The sequence below is a fragment of the Penicillium malachiteum genome (genome assembly GCF_028827825.1).
Source record: "Penicillium malachiteum strain IBT 17515 chromosome Unknown utg000003l:1.0-4950554.0:1.0-4952489.0, whole genome shotgun sequence".
NCBI classification, from domain to species: domain Eukaryota; kingdom Fungi; phylum Ascomycota; class Eurotiomycetes; order Eurotiales; family Aspergillaceae; genus Penicillium; species Penicillium malachiteum.
This window is the reverse complement of record NW_026643096.1, coordinates 2,531,416-2,550,635: the sequence shown is the minus strand read 5'-3', so window position 1 is coordinate 2,550,635 and position 19,220 is coordinate 2,531,416. Positions and strand designations below refer to the sequence as shown.

Sequence of the window (19,220 nt, the reverse complement as noted above, 5' to 3'; positions counted from 1 at the left end):
CCCAGGGGCTCAACAACATTGACACCATGTCCATTTGAGATACCCATTTCGACAAAAAATCTGGAAAGATGAGCTCCAATCAAGGTCTCTCTATTGAAACTACATTTTCCGGGCAAGGGGCACAAACCGTTGGCAATGCTTCTCCGGGATGTGGAACTCCAACCGGATATCGCCCGGAAAAGCAGTCTCGGGGGTACGCCGAGCTCGGCATCTCCACGTTGACTTCATATAAAGACACTTCGATGTTCTTATTCATACAAACATTTGAATGTTCATCTACGATTTATCAACGATGGCAACTATTACAGAAACCGCGACGGCCATGGCGAGGCTATCATATAAGCCAGAGGACATTGCCACTCGCCTACTAAATGGCACTCTGCACGCAAGCTATCCACCAGTGGAGAAATTTATGACAATTGATGGTCTCCTCAAATCTCACGCAGCACACCCAAATGAATCAGCAAAACCATTGATATGCTATCCTGTTCGAGGAGCTGCGGATTTTGAGCAACATACGGCTGGCGATCTCGATCGATATACCGATCTCGCGGTTCGCTCTTACATGGAGAAGGGATTGGCTCCAGCGGTAGGTTAACATGTATGATACTGAGAAATATGTCGTAGCTAACTCTTTGTTAGAACCCCAGTCTCGAGAAGGCACCAGTTATTGCTTTGCTGGCTGGGTCAAGTTTTGAAGTTATTCTCACCTTCTTTGCACTGAACCGACTTGGTTATGCTGTCCTCTTTCTTTCCACTAGACTGACAGCTCCAGCATATGCTAGACTGCTAGGAATGGCGGACTGCAACCGACTCATTATTGCCGATAGATATCAGGAGACCGTGCATGAGATATGCCAAGATCGGTCGGGTTGTAGCAGCATCCCCATTGTGCGACGGGAAGAATGGTTCAATCGCCCTGCTATGGTCCCTCATTTCCAGCGGAAAAACGTGGATCCAGCTAAGGAAAGCAAGAAAATGGCCTGGATTCTGCACTCTTCTGGAAGTACGGGATTCCCGAAGCCGATCTTCTTAACCAACTATCAGTCATTGGCCAATTTCCGGAAGAGCTTCGGATTGCGTCTATTTAATATAAGTCCACTTTTCCATTCACATGCCTTGATGGAGCTTGGAAGAGCTTTCTACACAAGAGCCACGGCATACCTCGGAAACCACTCTCTCGCAATCACATATCAGAACCTCATCGACGCGTTGGAAGTCGCAAAGCCAGAACAGATCAGTGCCGTGCCGTACGTCATCAAACTATTGGCAGAAAAGCAGGAAGGCATCGAAGCTTTGGCTAAGCCCCAGCTTGTCCTCTATGGAGGATCTAGCTGTCCAGATGATTTGGGAGACAGGCTAGTCGCGCAAGGCGTCAACCTCGTTGCCAATTACGGTGCAACGGAGACCGGTCAGATCATGACGTCCTTCCGACCTAATGGCGATACTGAATGGCAGTATATGCGTCTCCAAGCCCCCGTTTCCAATCATACCTTGATGGATGAGTTATCTCCTGGTGTATTTGAGTGTGTTGCTTTGGACGGATTACCAAGCAAGGGGCCATCCAATTCCAAGGCACCGTTCAGTGAAAAGAACCCTGAGAACAGCTTTCGCACATCGGACCTGTTCACACGACACCCCGATCCAAAGAAAAGCAATTATTATAAATACCTAAGTCGTCTGGATGACAGAATCACTCTCGTGAATGGCGAAAAGGTACTTCCGATTCCGATCGAAGGTCGTGTTCGCGAGGAGGAGCTGGTGGGAGAATGTGTCGTCTTTGGCTTTCAGCGAACCGTGCCAGGTGCTTTGATCTTCCGTACCCCTGGGAAGGCTCTTCATCTAAACAACGAGGAATTCCTGGAGACCATATGGCCTGCTGTTGAGGCCGCCAATGCTCGCGCGGAGACATTCTCCCGCATTCCAAAAGAATTGGTGATCATCAAGGGGGCAGAAGTGACTTACCCAAGAACCGACAAAGGAACATGCATCCGAGCTCAGGTGTACCAGCAGTTTGAGGAAGATATCCAAGGAGCCTACCTCCGTTTCGAAGGTAGCGGAGAGGAGAAAGGAACGCTTGCGCTTAGTCTATCTGAGTTAGAGGATTGGCTCTTATCTCGATTCCGGGATGACTTGAATGTACAGCTTGACAATGCTGAGACCGATATCTTCTCCACTGGAGTTGATAGTCTTCAGACCACTCAGATATGGCGATATATTGTTCGTGATCTTGATCTCGGGGACCAAGGAGACTCCCTATCTCAAAATATCGTTTTTGAGAAGGGAACTGTCAGAGCGCTTGCTCAGCACCTATATCAAATGCGAACCGGTCAAGAGTTTGACACGGAAGATGAATTGGAAGTCATGCGAGATATGATTGAGAGATACTCAAACTTTACTCATCACATCCCGACTCTGCAGAAACAACCCGAAGCGGAAATCGTGATCGTGACGGGTGGAACAGGTAACCTGGGTGCATTCATCATCGCTGAATTACTCAAGCGACCGAATGGCCCTGAGGTTTGGGCTCTTGTACGCGCGCCCGGTCAGGTAGCTGCAGGGGCTCGTCTGTCGAAAGCACTGGCAGATCGCAACATTTCTCTTTCCGATGCCGAGTCTGCCAAACTCTACGCTGTACCGAGCGACTTATCGCAAGCCAATCTAGGCCTCGACAACCATGTTATTGAATATCTCCTCTCGTGCACGACGAGGATTATTCATAGTGCTTGGGCAGTCAACTTCAACCTTGGAGTGCGATCCTTCGAACACCAACATATTCGCGGCACTTACAACCTCATTAACTTCTGTCTCCGATCGAAATTACCAGCGCCGGCCCAGTTCTTCTTCTGTTCAAGCGTGAGCGCAGCAAGCAGCACACCAAAGCCAGCGTCCATCCGTGAACACAAAATTGAAGACCTGTCGCACGCTCAGAAAATGGGCTATGGAAGATCTAAGCTGCTGACTGAACACATCACTCACAATGCTATGCGCAAGACTGGGATGCATGCCAGGGTATTGAGAATTGGTCAACTCGGCGGAGATACCAAGAGTGCGATGTGGAACGAGACTGAAGCTGTAGCTCTAATGTTCCGGAGCGCTCTGACGACAGGCGCACTGCCTGCTTTGGATGAGCGACCGAGTTGGCTTCCTGTGGACAAATGTGCCGAAGCAATCACTGAGATCACGCTGAGCACCTCACCTCTGCAGGAAGTGGATCTGGTCTATCATTTGGTTAACCCGCGTACATTTAGTTGGAAGAATGATTTGCTTCCAGCTTTGAAGAAAGAATCGGCGCTGGCTAATTTCGAGATCGTCACACCACAAGAGTGGCTGCAGAGATTGGCCAGCAGTGATCAGAACCCCGAGACTAACCCAAGTATCAAACTCATTGATTTCTGGAAATCGAAGTATGGGGGTCATGGAACGCAGCAGGCAGAGGATGCTGGACTGGTGTTCGAGACACAAAGCACGATACGCGATTGTTCGAGCTTGGATTTTGTTGAAAATACGGTCTCCGATGGCTTAATTCACAGGTATATCTCGACCTGGATGAAGCTTTGGCAGCAATGATAAAGGATCGAATTAGGTAGAGCTTCAAATTTTCAAATTTTATTAACTGAACGTTTCATGTTTCCTTGTAATATTGAATTTGTGGGTAGTGTGCATCAATCATAAATCCTCGAGGTCGCGCAGTAACATCTGGATAATCTGGATATATGGCAATCCTGGGTTGAGCGGACTCGGACCTAGTATGACCCCGAAAAGAAAGAAAGTGCCGCTTATGGCTTCAATGTTGACTGCCTAAAGCTTCTTAGTAGATTAGTAGAGGGTTAAGGCCCCCAGGTGCCTGCAATCACACCATTTCAGGCTACTACGTATTTTTTCAAGTTATCATCCTCCGAGTCTCATAGATAAATCAATTATGATGCCTACGTTCCAATACGACTATATAACTTTATTGCGATATTTTGAAAATTCAGAAAATCGCGATCGACTTCTTATAAGAATCACCTTTCGTTCTACTTTGTGTCAAAAACTTGAAGCTTTGGGCGACAATGGCGAATCCAAAAACGATTCAAGAAATCCAGGAGAAGCTGAAAGACCGGTTGCGAGGAACTCAATATGAGTCTTCCCACCTGGAGCCGTTGACTGGTGGCTCGTCAAATTTCGTTTATAGGATGACCTTATCAAAGCCTCTAGATGACGATGCAACTTTGATCATCAAACATGCTGAAGCGCATATGGCCGTTGCGCCTGCGAACAAACTCAATATGAGTCGCTGTGTAGGTACCCAGATGCCCAGGTGGTTATATCTGTCATTAGCTGATACTTGCATGCTAATGGATTGAAAGCAAATTGAGTCAACTTGCTTGACCGCACTCGCCTCATTCAATATTCAGACAAGTATCGAGAGTACGCCCCGATATACTGTCAGAGTACCTCGTTTCTATCTCTGTGATGAGAAAAATGGGGACCAAATCATTGAAGATTTGCACGGTGGAATAAATTTGAAACAATATTTTCTGAAGGATTTCCCCTCGAACATGCAGAACCTATCGCAGCCGAATCTTCACATACTTGGCAAGGCATTGGCACAGTACATTCAGGCCTTCCATTTGAACGCTCAGAATGATCGGCAAATGCGTGATTTGGTTAAGCTTAACCAACGCATGCAAGACATCAGACACGAGACCAATTACGACTGGCTCCTACAGCGAATTGAGAAGTATCCGGATATCCTGGAGGGTTCACGAGTCATTTTTCAAGAGGTCAAGAAGATGGCCGTACGGGAGCTTCATAGTCCTGATACGCTTGTTCCAATTCATGGTGACTATTGGCCGGGAAAGTGAGTATTCACGTTATCTCTCCGTGTTGGTTGAATTCGGGGCTAACTATCTGGAAGCATTTTGTTAAAGCAAGGATCTCTTCAAGCAAAGAGTGACGTGGATATTTTTGTGGTAGACTGGGAGATGGCTCAGCTGGGACCTTCAGCCATTGATCATGGAGAGATGGTTGGTGAGATGTATTGTCTGTGGTTTTATAGAAAGATTGATGCTGGCTTGTGGATGATTCAAGGTTACGCAGATGGGCTCGGCAAACAGACAGAGGATCAGACTTGGAGAACCATCCTCCAAATAGGAGTTCATTTGCTTACTTTTGGAACCATTGCCCCTAATTGGGGAACCCCCGAGCAAGTCAAGGATCTGGCTAAGGTGGGCAAGGAGATCGTGGTAAACTCTTGGAAGAAAGATCGTTCATGGGTCGAAGGGACAGAATTCGCTTGTTTCTTTGCTAATACCTCTGAGTCTGCATAAAGAAGATATGGTCGACTGGTAAGAAGTGTCGTGAAATTAATGGATTCCATACATTTGAGTGATAAACTCTTTTACTACTTGGGTTGTATATTTAGAACGTAACTGATATCTCAATGGAGGGATTACAGTAAATAGTACGGAGTAGAGAGTGGACCATTCAAAGAACCAGAGTTCCCATAAATTTGAGTGAAAGGCTTCCCCCTGTAACCACTCTGCCCTGCTAGTCTAGCGGTCGGCGACCCGTTTGGGGACAAAGGTACTGAAATTAGATATGCCGGGCCTGGTTTCAGTGGCAGAGAAAATACCTGCGGGCGGGAGGGCATCTAGCTACGGCTAGGGATAATGACTTTTTTTATTTCTTTTCTTTTTTACCCATCATACTTCTAGCTATTCTCTTTCCATTACAACCTTCAGATCCTCAAAATAAAAATAATTGATGGAGATGGAAGGGATTATGTCATGAGGATGGATGTATCAAGTGAGAGCTGTTGAGGCTATTCACGCATTTCTGATTTTGAAGCTCCTGGGCTCGATTCCTGACCTTGCTGAATTTCTTTTCTTTCTCGTCTTGTAATATGGAGACACAGATTTCGAACCCAGAGCACCTACCATATATCCAAATCCAGTACCTATGTCAAGATTTGGGCTTTAACCTTCAATGCATGATTTTCTTTCGAGAATATCACCTAATATACTCTACACACTTCTGATAGATCTTCAAGGCCTTTGGCTTCAATTTATCTGATATAGTACCTGACCTCATTCTTGAATATTATGTGAGAGGCGTAAATTCTCAAGAACCTGACACGCTTCCTGCAATAACTCCCATCGACAATTTGCCAGCGCATCACGAGTTGCACCCAGCAATCCCACCACGTCATTTACCTGAATAGGGTCCTTCAAGTCTCTCTCCAATGCCTGTGTCATCTGGATCATATATTCCTCGGCGGTTGCCTCCCTGAAATTATCTTGCTTAGAGGAGCAAGTGTCTTGTCTCATCTCTCCAAAGGCCCATAGAGTCAGCACAGCAATATACAAACACCAAGGCCGAGGAGCGATACGATCTTCCTGAGCTCGATACGGCTGACCGGCGAACATGGTTTCGCGCACAAGTAATAGTGAGAATCTAACTGCTTCGCGCGCTGAATCACTCGATGCCCATGCATACAAGCGAGCTCTTGCCTGTGTGTAGTTTTCACTTGTCTGAAGACCGGCCACATGGTTGTACTCCTTCGCTAGTGTGAGTAAATCGGTCACTTTGACATGCAAAGTAATTTGAGCCATCCGATACAGTGGGCCCGCTGCGATAAGGCAAAGCGATGGTTGCAATGCGAGGAGACAGTTTGACCAGGCGCTCAAAGCCCGGCTCATCTCATTCTTCCAAGATGGAATTTTTTCGGGCGCAGATTCTTGGTTTCCTTCGCCTTCCCCAGTTGAACCGGACTCGGAATGTTCGATACCGAGTGTTAATGGTGGCGTCCTTTGTAAATGAGCTTGAAGGCAGATTAGCCCATGTAATATGATGAATCTGGCATACTCGCTATAAGCACTCGGCATGATGGATTCTTTCAGTATAACTCTCAGCGTTGAGAGAAAATCCACAGGGTGTTTCAAATTGCCAGATTGCAGCATTTGGCTCCATGCTTGTGGAGTTGAACATTCCCATAATGCTTCTTTGCATGGTAATGACATCCTCATGTCGCTGACAGAGAGCACTGGACTGTGTCCAAAAAGGCATGCATGTTGTGCATCCATGCAAAGGGCGAAGAATGCGGCGCGACGCCATGACTCCTCCTGGATCCATGTTGTCCAATCCTTTTGGGCTTCGGAGCCAGTCGTCAATTTGTCACTGGCGGATGGATCGCTTTGTTTCATTGACTGTTCAAAATCACTTAGTATGTTACTTGAGATCCGTGAGATGGCTCCATGAGCTCACTGTTAATATCGCAGCATGAAATACTTGAGCAAGCTCGAAGCTCTTGCGCGAAGACATCATCTTTCCATGCGCTTGGAGAAGCAACCATGTTTGTAGACACCACAAAGAGATTGGAGGTGCAAATGAGCCATTCTTTTCATATTAGCATAACTTCTCAAGAAATGGGAACTTCACCTCACATTGATCACTGTAATTTGTAATGCGTCATGAACGCGTTGGCCCAACAGAAATAAATCTTTGTCTCCGGCCAGTGTCGATCCTAGCGCTACTAAAGCGCCGAGTAATAGGGGATGAACTTCGGATCTGGTGAATGTTGGTCGGTGAAGCATCGGGAAGTGTGGATGGTAGTGTTGGAAATATAAACCATGGAACATTTTGAGATTTTCGGGATAGAAGAATGCCGAGTTCAATACTTCAGAATCAAGGTTATTCAAGCTTTCAACAAGTCGATATCGTACTGAACTCCATGAAGATATTTTTTCTTCATCATGACTCGGACTATTCAGGTCGTTTTGGTAATCAGTCGCGTTGACTGCCACTGGTTCTCCATTGAAAGCGTCATATGGGATATCTGGTAAACTCAGATCGCCTTGAAATAAATTCAAGTCTGCCCAGTCATCGTTACCAGTGGCCAATATTGATTCAAACATCCATTCAATATGTTGTCCCTCTTGTTGGGTAGACATTGAGGTCGGAGTAAATAAATTCATAGCTGCCGGTTTGTATTTCTCTTGATTAACATCCTCTTGAGACTGAGCCATCTCCAGGTCGTCGCTCTCAATGAACTTCTCTGATAATTTAAGATCAGACTCGAGTTGTGTTTGATCAGCCTTCAGCACTGTTGAATCAATAGCTCCAGAAGGGCGACGATAGAAGATACACCTGTCGTGGCGCGCTTTGTGTCTTCGATATAGATCCCGACGAACGAACACTCTCGGACAATCTTCGCACGTATAAATCTTCTCGGGCGAGTCTAAATAACTTTAGATCAATTCTTTCAATCCGATGGGATTTATCGGTGACTTATACCCCGTCTACCACAGAGATGCGTACTTACGGTTTAGGCAATGCCGACGAAGATGCTCTTTTCGCAAAAATTTGCGATCGCATCCTGGCTGTGAACACACATAAGGAGGGTTGTTTGACATATCTGAAGTCATTGGAACTATCTAGCTGTCTGGAGATAATGCAGTGATATGTCCAAAAATTTGAAGATCTTGAACTAGATGGTAACTCAGAATGTTGCTTAGAGCTTGAAAGCTTGAGAGACTCCTAGTGTCTACTTCGGCAGATCAGGTTATTCAAGTTACCTCCTATCTTCCCCTCTTTCTAACCTGCTCGCTTATAGAGTTCTCTCATTCTATCCTATCGTTTTCAATCTTATCAAAGCGCCATGGCTGAACGCTCGAGCCACAAGAGGTTTCCCCACCAATCATAATATTCATAAACATTCCATTACACGATAACAGCGTGAATGTCCCCGTGACTCTTAAAAAATCACCAATGAGATATCTGGAAAAAAGCCGGGGTTCAAGCTTCGACTCCCTGGTCATTCGCATCTTTGACGTATTCGGTCTCTTGGCCAGCGTGTGCGGGGACATCCTCAATCTTCCAGACGAACGGTATCACCCAAATAAGCGAAAAGACAACGATGGACCAATCGATCGCAAACTCAACATTGTAGTTTGTCTTATCGGAATTGACCTTCGACGCGATAGCTCCTCCCACGGCTTCCATACACTTGAATGCGCCCACATACCGTGCTGCTTGCTCTGGAGACTCGTGAGATAGGTAGCCGATGGTCCAGTATACGAGGGTTTGCCAAATAGCGTCGAAGGTGCCGTAGAAAAAGTAAAGTAGAAATGGCCCTGCATACTTTCCGCCGGATGTAACGATATCCAGTTCGTTGAGTGGGTAGTAATCGCTATTTGGTCCACGTCGCAGTTGCGCGGCAAGTCCGCCGGCCCATACAATCATGGAGATGATAGCTGTGATAACAAATCCCCAGATACCACGCTGACGTCGGTTCATGTATTTGTTATCTAGGAAAAGACCGAAGATGTAACTGGAGAACATTTGGGCGAACCAGTACATTGCGCCGTTGAAGCTGCGAGTTCGAATTGTGAACAGCTTCGCATTGAATGTATTTTGCTGATAGTTATAGGCATCTGTACCTGTTAGTATAATCTGAAGCTGGAGACAGAAAGAAAGAAAGACCCACAGTTTGCTGTGATCCAGAATGGGATAAGTGATACGACTCTCCAATCCTTGAGGACTTTTAGCGTAGCAACGAACTCCGCCCATACCCTCGGCTTTCTCTCAACTGCCGCACGCGACTTGTCTTCACGGATCACATCGTATGGCTTCAATAGACCAAAGGCACAGAGACAACCTGCACCCATGATACACATGAAAGCGATATAAGTTCCATCAGACACAGTGCCGGATGTAGAATTGAAGTTGAGACCAAAAGAAATCATGTCTCCAATGAAAGCACCGAGGCTTGAGAATATGTCAGTAGAGTATCGAACATTTGTAGAAATAGAATCACTCACTTGAAAATAATCCAAAAAATACCGATCATTCTACCCTGGTGTTGAGGTAAAGGGTAGCCCGTCATGATCGCACCCTGCGAAATCCAAAGTAACGAGGCCCCGATACCTAACAGAGCGCTGGCACCAACAACAAACCCTTGGTTGTTGGTATGCGTATACGCCAGCAGAGACCCAGCATACAGCACATAAGGCAAACCACCGATTAAGATGGTCCATTTCGGACCCAGGGTGTTGGTGAGGACTGGCCCAACAAACAGATTTCCCGCTGCGCTGACGGATGAGAGAGCAATATGACCCTTTGCCGAAGTCGTCGTGTCGAGTTGACCACCACCACCAATACCGGAGAGTGCATTATACATTCCAGGACAACTATGTGGATCAAATGGTTTAGTTGAAACTGCATGTGGATTACTCTAAGATTGAGGTTGAAGAGACCCACCCAAAAGCAACGAAGCTTACAATAACCACCTGCCAAAAAGGCGAGTTGTATCGTGAATAGCATATTTTCTCAGTCGATGAATGGTGATCTACCTCATGAGAGATATCATGAACATCAAGGTTTTCATCATTGTTGGCGCCCATGGTGATTCTGAAACAAGGAGATCAAGCAACTTCGAAGGATGTGTTTTGGATACAAGAGCTCTCCACTGCGGAGATCGAAGAACACTTTTAAGAACTACTGAGCTTCACAAAACAAAGGAATGGATTTCCCCACATAATTCGTGGGATACACTATCTACGCGTCAGAACCACCTCGGCACTACTGCCGAGTGCCATTCCAGGGGCGGGATGAATCAAGATAGAGGCGTTGATTAGTTCCCCCATGTCCGCGCGGGAGAGGGTCTTAGCGCTGAAGTACAGTTGAAAAGTGATAAATCTATGCCCCTATCTGATGCAAGATAGGAGATGCAATCTTCTTTGATTCGATAAATTCTATGATTGTGCATGCATCAGCAGAATCATGGCTTGGCTGATATTCATCTTATGGCTCAATACCATGACGGCAATGGCAGTTAGCATTGACTATGCCAATCTACCGTCTCATCCACGTTTGATGTTCACAGAAGACCGTGTTGATGCTGTGCTTTCGATGAACGAGAGTGATTCCTATTACCAAGGCATTCTTTCTTCTTTGAAAAGCACGGCAGATGAGGCGGTGGAATCTTCTATCTCCCTTACATCTGCTTCGAGCTGGTCGAGCACCATTCGCATGGATGTCGGTGCCGTGGCAGGCACATATCTTCTGACCAAAAATGAGACCTACTCGGATTGGGTTGCTGATACTATCCTGGTCATCGCCGGTCTCTCTGATTGGGAACCATCATCCGATTACTTGAACACAGCAGATATGGCCATGACGATATCGATTGGATACGATTGGGTTTATGACACACTCACCGCCGCTCAACGACTCACACTCGAGACGGCCATTATCGACTTGGCTTTTGTCCCAGCCTTGAACTCCTCCATCAACTCATGGAGTGAACATACCAACAATTGGGCTCAAGTAACCAACGGTTGCTTGATCCTGGCCACCTTGGCGATCGGAGACACGAACACCACAATCGCAGATGAGATACTTGACTTCACCTTCCCAAAGCTGAATGTCTCTTTGGCACAGTACGCCCCGGATGGTGGCTGGATCGAGGGATACTCATATGGCACCTACGCCGGGATCTTCCTAGCCTTGATGATGGGATCTCTTGACAGCGCTGTGGGTAATGACCTTGGTATCTCCAGCCTACCAGGCATGAGCAATCTCGGTGCATGGCTCACCCATGGATTCGGGAATACCGGAGGGTTTAGTTGGGCTGACGGAGCCTGGACATTTTCCAATGCCAACAGTCTCTGGAGTGTGGGATACTGGGCACAGAAGTTCAACACCCCAGAGTGGTTACAAGGCATGCTGTCTCGATTTGACACAGCAGAAGCAGCCACATTCCAAGCCTTTCTCTTTTACAACTCAACTCTGATGACCCCTGATGTCCTCTCAACCATGCCTCGGTACGATGAGTTCACCAATGTTGCCGGTATGACTTACCGTACATCCTGGGAAGATTCCGATGGATGGTTCTTCGGATTCATGGGTGGATTTAATGGACGCTCTCACGGCCACCTTGACGCTGGCTCATTTGTCATTGACTACAAAGGTTATCGATGGGCAGAGCTCCTTGGTTCTGATAGCTATAGTCTCCCTGACTATTTCGACGCTCCTCAACGCTGGACATATTACCGCTGCAGGAGTGAAGGTGCAAATACCCTCAGCATATCCAAGGAAGTTCAGACTGCCTTGCATTTTGCAAACCAGATTCCCTCGTCCAACAACTCATTGCGATGGGTGGGAAGTTTTGACAGCTCCAGCCGGTTTGGAGTTGCCAATTTGACAGAAGCATACTCGAATGTCACTACCAGTGTACTTCGAGGCGTGGCCTTCCTGAATGATTCGCAAATTCTGATTCGAGATGAGGTTCGTGCATCCTCCGCAGTTGACATTGCAACAAGTTGGCACACAACTGCTACTGTGAGCATTGCAAGTGACAATCAGAGTGCTACTTTGACGCAGGATGATGTGACTATGGACGTCACTCTGTTGTCTCCATCCAATGGATATCTACAACTTGTGAATACAAACCCATGCGATGCTTACAGCCCTTGTTCAGAAGCCACAAATAGTGGTATCTACAATCTTGTAGTCAGACTTGATGATCTGACCACAGAAGCGGATATTATTCTGGCCATTACTGCGAGTGGTAAAGAGGTTTACTCATTTAATCTCGCGTTAGATGAATGGTATTCTGCATGTACGGAGAGTTGTTGGGAGTCTGCCAATGTTGAAGATCCTTACTGGCTAAGCAGCTCGGAAACATACTTTTGATAAGTCATAACAACTCACAATCATATATGCCCTGGTGGCTTCATTCATTCAAACTTACGATGACTACTCACATTAGTAGAGCGCCCAATGTATGGTTTTCGATTAGCAAAACAGTCAGTTTCCTGCTCACTGGGAAGGGAACCATTTAGGATGTATGCTTTTCCAATTCGGTCTGTGCATTTTGATCGATCATTTATTGTGGTGTGTCCATATCCGTGGTGCACAACCAAACGCGCATTATGGCCCATGTCATGGAGTAGTCTCCGCCCATTCCGAAGAGGTGTGGCAGGATCATAGGTTGTGGACATAAGTAGGACAGGTGTTCTGAAAGTGTGATTGAGATCGCCCAGATACACCTCTGAAGATGTAGACCAATACTTTGCGTAATGTTGACAAGGGAGAACCCAATAAAAAGCCATGTTTCCAGAAAGCCAGCTTTTGCGTGTCATGCTCAGCCACAGTTGATTCCACCAGCTAAGCCCGTCATCTGGAGGAGTCGCGTCAACGATATCAGCACAAATGATGAGATACATGGATTTGTCAGATAGCGGGTGACCAATATATGATGGTATCCAAGGTTTATATCCCCACTGGGAGTCGAGATATGTAGCTACGAGAGTAGTATTCCCTTTCTCAAGCTCATAGAGCATCTGAGCAGCATCTGGCCAGTTTTTGGGGTCATACATGAACTGACGAAGTCTATCTACCAGTTGGCTGTATGTGATGATGGATGGACCACTTTTGTCAGTATAGGCAGGGAGTGGTCGGTCGATTAGTGAGTTGAAGGCTTTCGCTAGGCGCGCCTCTAGCCATTCAAGCGTCACAGGGCTTTCATCATTAGTCGTTTTTGCCAAAGCACACCACTGAGGACCGGCGTTGATGCATTCTCCCAAAAAGCCATCTCGCCAGACATCCGTATCATTTTCAAGCAAGGTCCAACCGGCGCCACCTAGCACACGAAAGTCTTTCACATATATATTTCCATCGAGAATCATGCGACCAACATTTTCGGGAAACATATTCGCATACGTTTGAGCAATGGCTGTGCCATAACTGACAAAATACCCAGTCACCTCATCCTCGCCGAGTCTTTTTCGAATCTCTTCAAGATCACGCACAACAGATGCCGTGCCAATAAATCGACCAAAATCGCCGAACCTCTTCCAGAAAGCATAGAATGTCGCATTGTTCATAGCATCGGAAATCTCCAATTGTCTCACTGGAGAAGATTCTTCACGGTACTGGTTTGTGAGCAGTGTCCATCGGTCCCGAATTGCATCATGGGGAAAGCATGACAGACTAGGCTGCGAGATGTTCACACCACGCGGATCCCATCCTAGAACATCCAACTCCCCATCACTAAAACGATTTGTGAACTCCTCAGCGTCTCTCCGGGCAACAAGAGTTCCACTATTTCCTGGGCCACCAGGCTGGATAATTATAGTGCGTTCAGTTTTGCGGCCAATATTGGATGAGGCGGATCGAGTTCTTGAAGAATCGAGGCGAGCCAAGCCCCTGACTTGAAACTTGGTAATGGCAAGGCGAACAATTCGCGTGTCCGAGTTGTTCACATAGTCAAGGGGCACATCCAAATATCCACACAAGTATATACCACGACCCGCGTAGGGATCCTCTTTGATTGTGTTGTTCGATGTAGATTTACCCCAATCCCAGTGGTCAGGATTGTGGTCGAATAACGCTGCCCAAGACTTCTGAGGGTGGTCATCTTCGAGGGTTGGTGGAAAAGTCGAGTTCGTACAGGGGATAAAATGGAATGAATCTTCTTTTTCGGGGAATCGACCGTAAGGAGAATGAATCTCAAGTGTTGTTTTATGGGCAAAGGTCGCCCGTGGATGTGTGATCTTGACGGTGGAGGAACGTCTCCAAGGGATTCCACGGCGGAGCCCGAGCCCGAGCCCGAGTAGCCCCAGCAAGATGGCCCCTGTAGCCCAAACAGCCAGCCCCCACGGCCGTTGCGGTCGGGATGAACCTGGATTAAATGACAGGCGCTGTCTATTCATCTCAACACTAGGATTTTGATCCTATTAATCCTGGCAAGCACGTTGGGAGAAAAGTTTAGTCTCAGACTGCTCTTATTTAAATAAGTATTTTGTTCGTACTACTGTAGTCTAGGAGGTAACAGTAATCATCCAGATTTCAAAGAAGCCCAAGCCTAGTAACGTCTAATAGTCCACAGATAACATGGATAGCCCCGTAGGAACTAGGGTGATCATGATGCCTAATAATATTATGATTCAGATTCAAACTTGAAATCGAATTTTGGTACTCAAGCCCCTGAGCTTAGCCCTGAAGACTGTTTGTAGGAACATTGATCCACCAGAACTACTAACATTCACTCTGTAGAGATTCTCCCTTTATCGTGACCCAAGACCTATTTCGTGCCGAGGAGTACAATGCATCGAACAGTACGAGGAGTTTATGTGTCATCTTCTCATCACATCGTGCCATGTCACCATTTGGGTTCTCAACGCGCTGGAAGAAAACGTCCATTTGTTGAGTAAATGCTGATTTGAGCATATCTCCCTTCTGATACTCGCTTTCAGGGAAAATCTCATTTCTTCCTGCCTTCCATCCCTTCTTTGCATCTTTTAGCAAAAGGTGACCTCCAGGCGTATCAAAATTCATATGCAAAGCACCCTCGACACCATACAGATCCATCGTCCAGTCCTGAAGGTATCCACTTGGTTCCCAAGCCGTGAAGTCAAGATGAACATTCATGTTGTCGTACTCTAGTATAGCCGAAGCCAGATCCTCATGTACCAGTGTGCCGATAGCTTTTTGTGGATTAAGCTCCCTACTTGCGAAAAGTCCAGGAACCCAAGAAAATCCAACATGTGGTTTTTGAGCTGGTAGTTTTCGAATGGAAGAAACAACTTGATTTGGCAAGCCAAAAAGATCAACCACAACTTCGACAACATGTCCTCCAAGACTGTAGAAGAATCCGCCAATGTTGTTTGTTGAGGATTGCCAGGGCTCTGCACCGGCACCACCTGGGCATCCGCCATGAAATCGAGCTTCAGTAATATGTCCCAAAATTCCATCTCTGAGAAGATTTCGCGCAAAGCATACGGATTCCAGATAATGTAGCTCCCATCCAGTCTCGAAGACGATGCCTTTTTCTTGCAGCTCTACGGCAAGGCCTTGAAACTCTTCGGGTTTTGCAGCCCCTGGCTTCTCCACGAAGATTTCCTTTGCGCCATGGTGAATTGCCTGTCGAATAAAGTCTGGATTTTCGTGGTCGCGTCCGTGAATAAGGGCGATATCGAAATCCAACTCGAGAAGTCTTTCGGGCTCGGTGTATCTGGTGTAGTTTATGTGTTCGAGCATTTGCTGGGATACCTCCAGGTCACTATCGTAGAACCCGAGAACCGTGACATCGTGCTCCTTGAGGTATTGTAAGCGATGGAAGATATGTGGGTGGCTAGTGCCCAACAAGATTACTTTAGTTGCCATAATAGATGTTTAAAAATTCGGGTTCGTTTGGCAATAATTTCTTTGGATCAAATATAACCTTCATTAATTACTAGTAATTGAGTTCTAGGTTGCTAATCTTAAGAGTAGGAATAACGATCTGTCTACCGGCTGTTATCCCGCTCAACCCCACTCCAATGTTACTATGGCGTGGGTGAAGAAGGGCCGTGCCACATTGGCTATTAAATTACTTTTTACAGGAGATGATGACATCTGGAAGTGGCTATACTGATTTCAATCTAGAATTTGAAATCTCTGAAAATTCTAAGTGTTCTAGTGCACATGGTGTTCGCGAAAGAATAAAAGTTTGATCTATAGACTTGCCAATCTCTAACTAGGATAGGACAGAACTTTCGAATACCCTCCATCAACAAGATAAGTCTAAGAAATCATTAGCTTTCAATCCATCCAGCAGGGACGGATATAGGGACTCACCCCTCCAGTTGTAAAGCCACCCTCAGAAACAGACAAGAATTCGATCCACCTGTCAAAAAGTCTCATTAGATGCATAGAAAATCCCATAGGTCAAAGGAAACTCACCTTGCAATATCCTCTCCCTTACCAATCCTACCAACGGGATGAGCCTCATGCATTGTGCGGCTTTTCCCATATCCCCACTCAGGAGCGTATTCACTCTGGAAGTCCCGGTTCAGGTCCTCGCGGATAGTCTTGACATCGGGAAGTGCACTCTCGTCACGCTCACTTCGTACATCGACCATTCCAGGACTGATAACGTGAACACGGATTTCCGGTCCCAGACTGACCGCCATCGCCATGGAAAGACCCTCAATACCTGCTTTTGAAGCTGCATATGCCTCGCCGTGTTTTGATTGTTGAGTTGACCGGCAACTCGATAGGTTGATAATGACACCTCCACCGGAAGCTTTGACAAGATGAGGAATTGCTTGCTGAGAAACACGGTATGTGCCAATCAGATTCACTTGGAGTACATGTTCAAAGTCTGATGTTGGGGCTTCATCCATGCGAATTCCTGCGCGCATATACTGGCTCTGATGGCTGTCAGTAGACTGGACGGAGAACTATGTTCACTACGCACTCACATTGATTCCCGCATCTTCAAAGGATATTAGTATCCATTTTCTAGAGTTTGTAAGAGAGTTGAGAGAACATACTATTTATGAGAACGTCAATTGATCCGAATTCTTCTGCGCATTTAGCGATGACTTCTGTCACTTGGCTTTGGTTCGATGTATCCATAAGAGTCCATTTGAAGTTCGCATGTAATTCGGGGGAAAGCACCGATGGGAGGTGTTTTGTACATGTTTCATGAAGAAATGCAGAATTGTAGTCTGTAAGGAAGACCCGATGTCCTTTCTGGAGAAGATAGCGAGCTGCAACTCGACCGATGCCACTTCCGGCACCTGTAATGAAGAATATCTTTGACATGATAAGATAATAGATCCGAACTCAAGAATTAAAAAGTAACGATTTAGGATATGACTGGAATACAACCTTGGAATGGTTGATAAGTCCAGATAAGCCTCGATAGTCAAAGCTCACGCAACTCGCCTGGATTGGGTATCTTTTTACCCCTCTTTTGAATGGTTATCCCGCGACAACGCGGGATGTAAATGCCGTTTCCTTCTGAAGGATAAGCTATGCATGAGAGGCTCCAGACTTCCAAGGTTGATTGTGGCATATTATTAATCTGACCTGGTTGACGCGTTCGGTGGGATGGTGAAATGCATCATGGCAGAAACAACTCTTATCGGTCTCTAGAGTCAGGGCATGTCACAAGAAATGGCCGTGCTACCACGTGGAACCATATGTGATAGTAAGCTGAGCAAATGAAAGATTACTTTGCCCGTTTGCTCTTAATGATCATTCTGGCTTATCATGCAGGGTGTAATGTCCTGGGCCTCTCAGGGAAATCTCGTTAGAGGTAAATGCCGCGGCTAGGTTTTTATGCAATGAAATCGCGGTCAGCGTATCCTGGTCAGCAGCGCGTCTATGCGATTGAGTTCGCATTATGAAAACAGCTGATAAGAAGTTGTTGTCTTCTTGAATTTCAAGTTGGTAGCAGATCGAAAAGGACAGCAGTGCCACATATAACTATAGTTGAGATAGTATACGTTGCGCTTGCGAACCAGTGATTTCAAGGATCAAACTGCTGTGCGCCCCAGTTCATTCCTGGAGATGCCGGGAGTTAATTCAAGCTGGCTACAGACACAGAGGAAGTTTGTGTGGAGAGGTATAAGACTGGATAATTAGAACCGGTCTAAGACAGCAGTCCTAGAATACAACACTCAGCTATACCGAGATAGATGAGCCAAATAGTTTGCTCAGAATGAAAATAAAGAAGAAGAATGACCATTGTGCAATACAAACATGGGAGATATGTACAGCCGGAAAGCAAAAGAAAGCTCGTACGGAGTCATTGCCATTCATTCGAGACAGCCACCAGATAACGCCAGAAAATGCAATCAGAAACAGTTCTTAAGCCAAGGACTTTTCATCGGTCTAGAACATGGTCGCATGAATCTATGCCTTGGTAGCTTTCGAAGCTCCACCCTTAGCCTTTGTCTTGCGCTTGCGATCCCGCTTCTTCAAGCCGGACATGCCAGTCTTGCACACCTCCGCGTAGCGAGTGTAGAAAGCGTCCAGATCTTCGGACTTGACGACTGTGGAGAATTTGACCTTCGAAGATCGATTCTTGGTGATCTTGCCAGTCTGGTTTGCGGATTTGGGGTTTGGCGCATTGGTGTTGCCATCCGAGGCGCGAATGAGGATTGAGGGTGAAGATGTGGATTCGGAGCTGGGCAATGGCTTCTGGGTCAAGTATACGGAACCATGGGCTTGTTCGGTAGTCTTGGAGAGGAGAGTTGTGAGAGATGAGAAGAACTGGCGGTGACATTATGATTAGCCAGGCCACGTGAAGATGAATGCACCTCAAGTGTTTGATAACAAAACATCTATATAGAATAATTCAAGTGCTAAACATACCTCATCGTGGCTCAGAGGCGGAGCCATTGTGAAAAATAGATAGATAATGCGCAACAATGGATTCGATCAAGACAACACGCAAC

The 19,220-nt window shown here is 46.3% G+C and overlaps 9 protein-coding genes across 9 annotated transcripts; 3 read left to right on the top strand and 6 right to left on the bottom strand.

Moving 5' to 3' along the window:
• Positions 1–292: 292 nt before the first annotated feature.
• On the top strand, positions 293–3,570 carry N7483_007305 (uncharacterized protein; the record flags this gene model as incomplete). Its single annotated transcript, XM_057090742.1, has 2 exons — positions 293–589; positions 643–3,570. 2 exons carry the CDS (start codon positions 293–295, stop codon positions 3,568–3,570), a joined length of 3,225 nt encoding a protein of 1,074 aa, XP_056945483.1.
• Positions 3,571–4,055: 485 nt separating this feature from the next.
• Positions 4,056–5,315, top strand: N7483_007304 (phosphotransferase family protein; the record flags this gene model as incomplete). The annotated part of the gene is made up of 3 exons (XM_057090741.1): positions 4,056–4,283; positions 4,353–4,846; positions 4,904–5,315. 3 exons carry the CDS (start codon positions 4,056–4,058, stop codon positions 5,313–5,315), a joined length of 1,134 nt encoding a protein of 377 aa, XP_056945482.1.
• A 759-nt stretch (positions 5,316–6,074) lies between these two features.
• On the bottom strand, positions 6,075–7,190 carry N7483_007303 (uncharacterized protein; the record flags this gene model as incomplete). The annotated part of the gene is made up of 1 exon (XM_057090740.1): positions 6,075–7,190. The coding sequence occupies one exon, from the start codon at positions 7,188–7,190 to the stop codon at positions 6,075–6,077; it is 1,116 nt and encodes a 371-aa protein (XP_056945481.1).
• A 1,591-nt stretch (positions 7,191–8,781) lies between these two features.
• N7483_007302 (uncharacterized protein) lies at positions 8,782–10,388 on the bottom strand (the record flags this gene model as incomplete). Its single annotated transcript, XM_057090739.1, has 4 exons — positions 8,782–9,419; positions 9,473–9,753; positions 9,807–10,175; positions 10,246–10,388. 4 exons carry the CDS (start codon positions 10,386–10,388, stop codon positions 8,782–8,784), a joined length of 1,431 nt encoding a protein of 476 aa, XP_056945480.1.
• Positions 10,389–10,860: 472 nt separating this feature from the next.
• Positions 10,861–12,681, top strand: N7483_007301 (uncharacterized protein; the record flags this gene model as incomplete). The annotated part of the gene is made up of 1 exon (XM_057090738.1): positions 10,861–12,681. The coding sequence occupies one exon, from the start codon at positions 10,861–10,863 to the stop codon at positions 12,679–12,681; it is 1,821 nt and encodes a 606-aa protein (XP_056945479.1).
• Positions 12,682–12,725: 44 nt separating this feature from the next.
• N7483_007300 (alpha/beta hydrolase) lies at positions 12,726–14,702 on the bottom strand (the record flags this gene model as incomplete). Its single annotated transcript, XM_057090737.1, has 1 exon — positions 12,726–14,702. One exon carries the CDS (start codon positions 14,700–14,702, stop codon positions 12,726–12,728), a length of 1,977 nt encoding a protein of 658 aa, XP_056945478.1.
• A 325-nt stretch (positions 14,703–15,027) lies between these two features.
• On the bottom strand, positions 15,028–16,155 carry N7483_007299 (Gfo/Idh/MocA family protein; the record flags this gene model as incomplete). The annotated part of the gene is made up of 1 exon (XM_057090736.1): positions 15,028–16,155. The coding sequence occupies one exon, from the start codon at positions 16,153–16,155 to the stop codon at positions 15,028–15,030; it is 1,128 nt and encodes a 375-aa protein (XP_056945477.1).
• Positions 16,156–16,503: 348 nt separating this feature from the next.
• Positions 16,504–17,580, bottom strand: N7483_007298 (SDR family NAD(P)-dependent oxidoreductase; the record flags this gene model as incomplete). The annotated part of the gene is made up of 5 exons (XM_057090735.1): positions 16,504–16,554; positions 16,609–16,657; positions 16,714–17,213; positions 17,235–17,248; positions 17,307–17,580. The coding sequence occupies 5 exons, from the start codon at positions 17,578–17,580 to the stop codon at positions 16,504–16,506; spliced, it is 888 nt and encodes a 295-aa protein (XP_056945476.1).
• A 1,095-nt stretch (positions 17,581–18,675) lies between these two features.
• On the bottom strand, positions 18,676–19,164 carry N7483_007297 (signal recognition particle 14 kDa protein; the record flags this gene model as incomplete). The annotated part of the gene is made up of 2 exons (XM_057090734.1): positions 18,676–19,035; positions 19,138–19,164. 2 exons carry the CDS (start codon positions 19,162–19,164, stop codon positions 18,676–18,678), a joined length of 387 nt encoding a protein of 128 aa, XP_056945475.1.
• Positions 19,165–19,220: the final 56 nt, after the last annotated feature.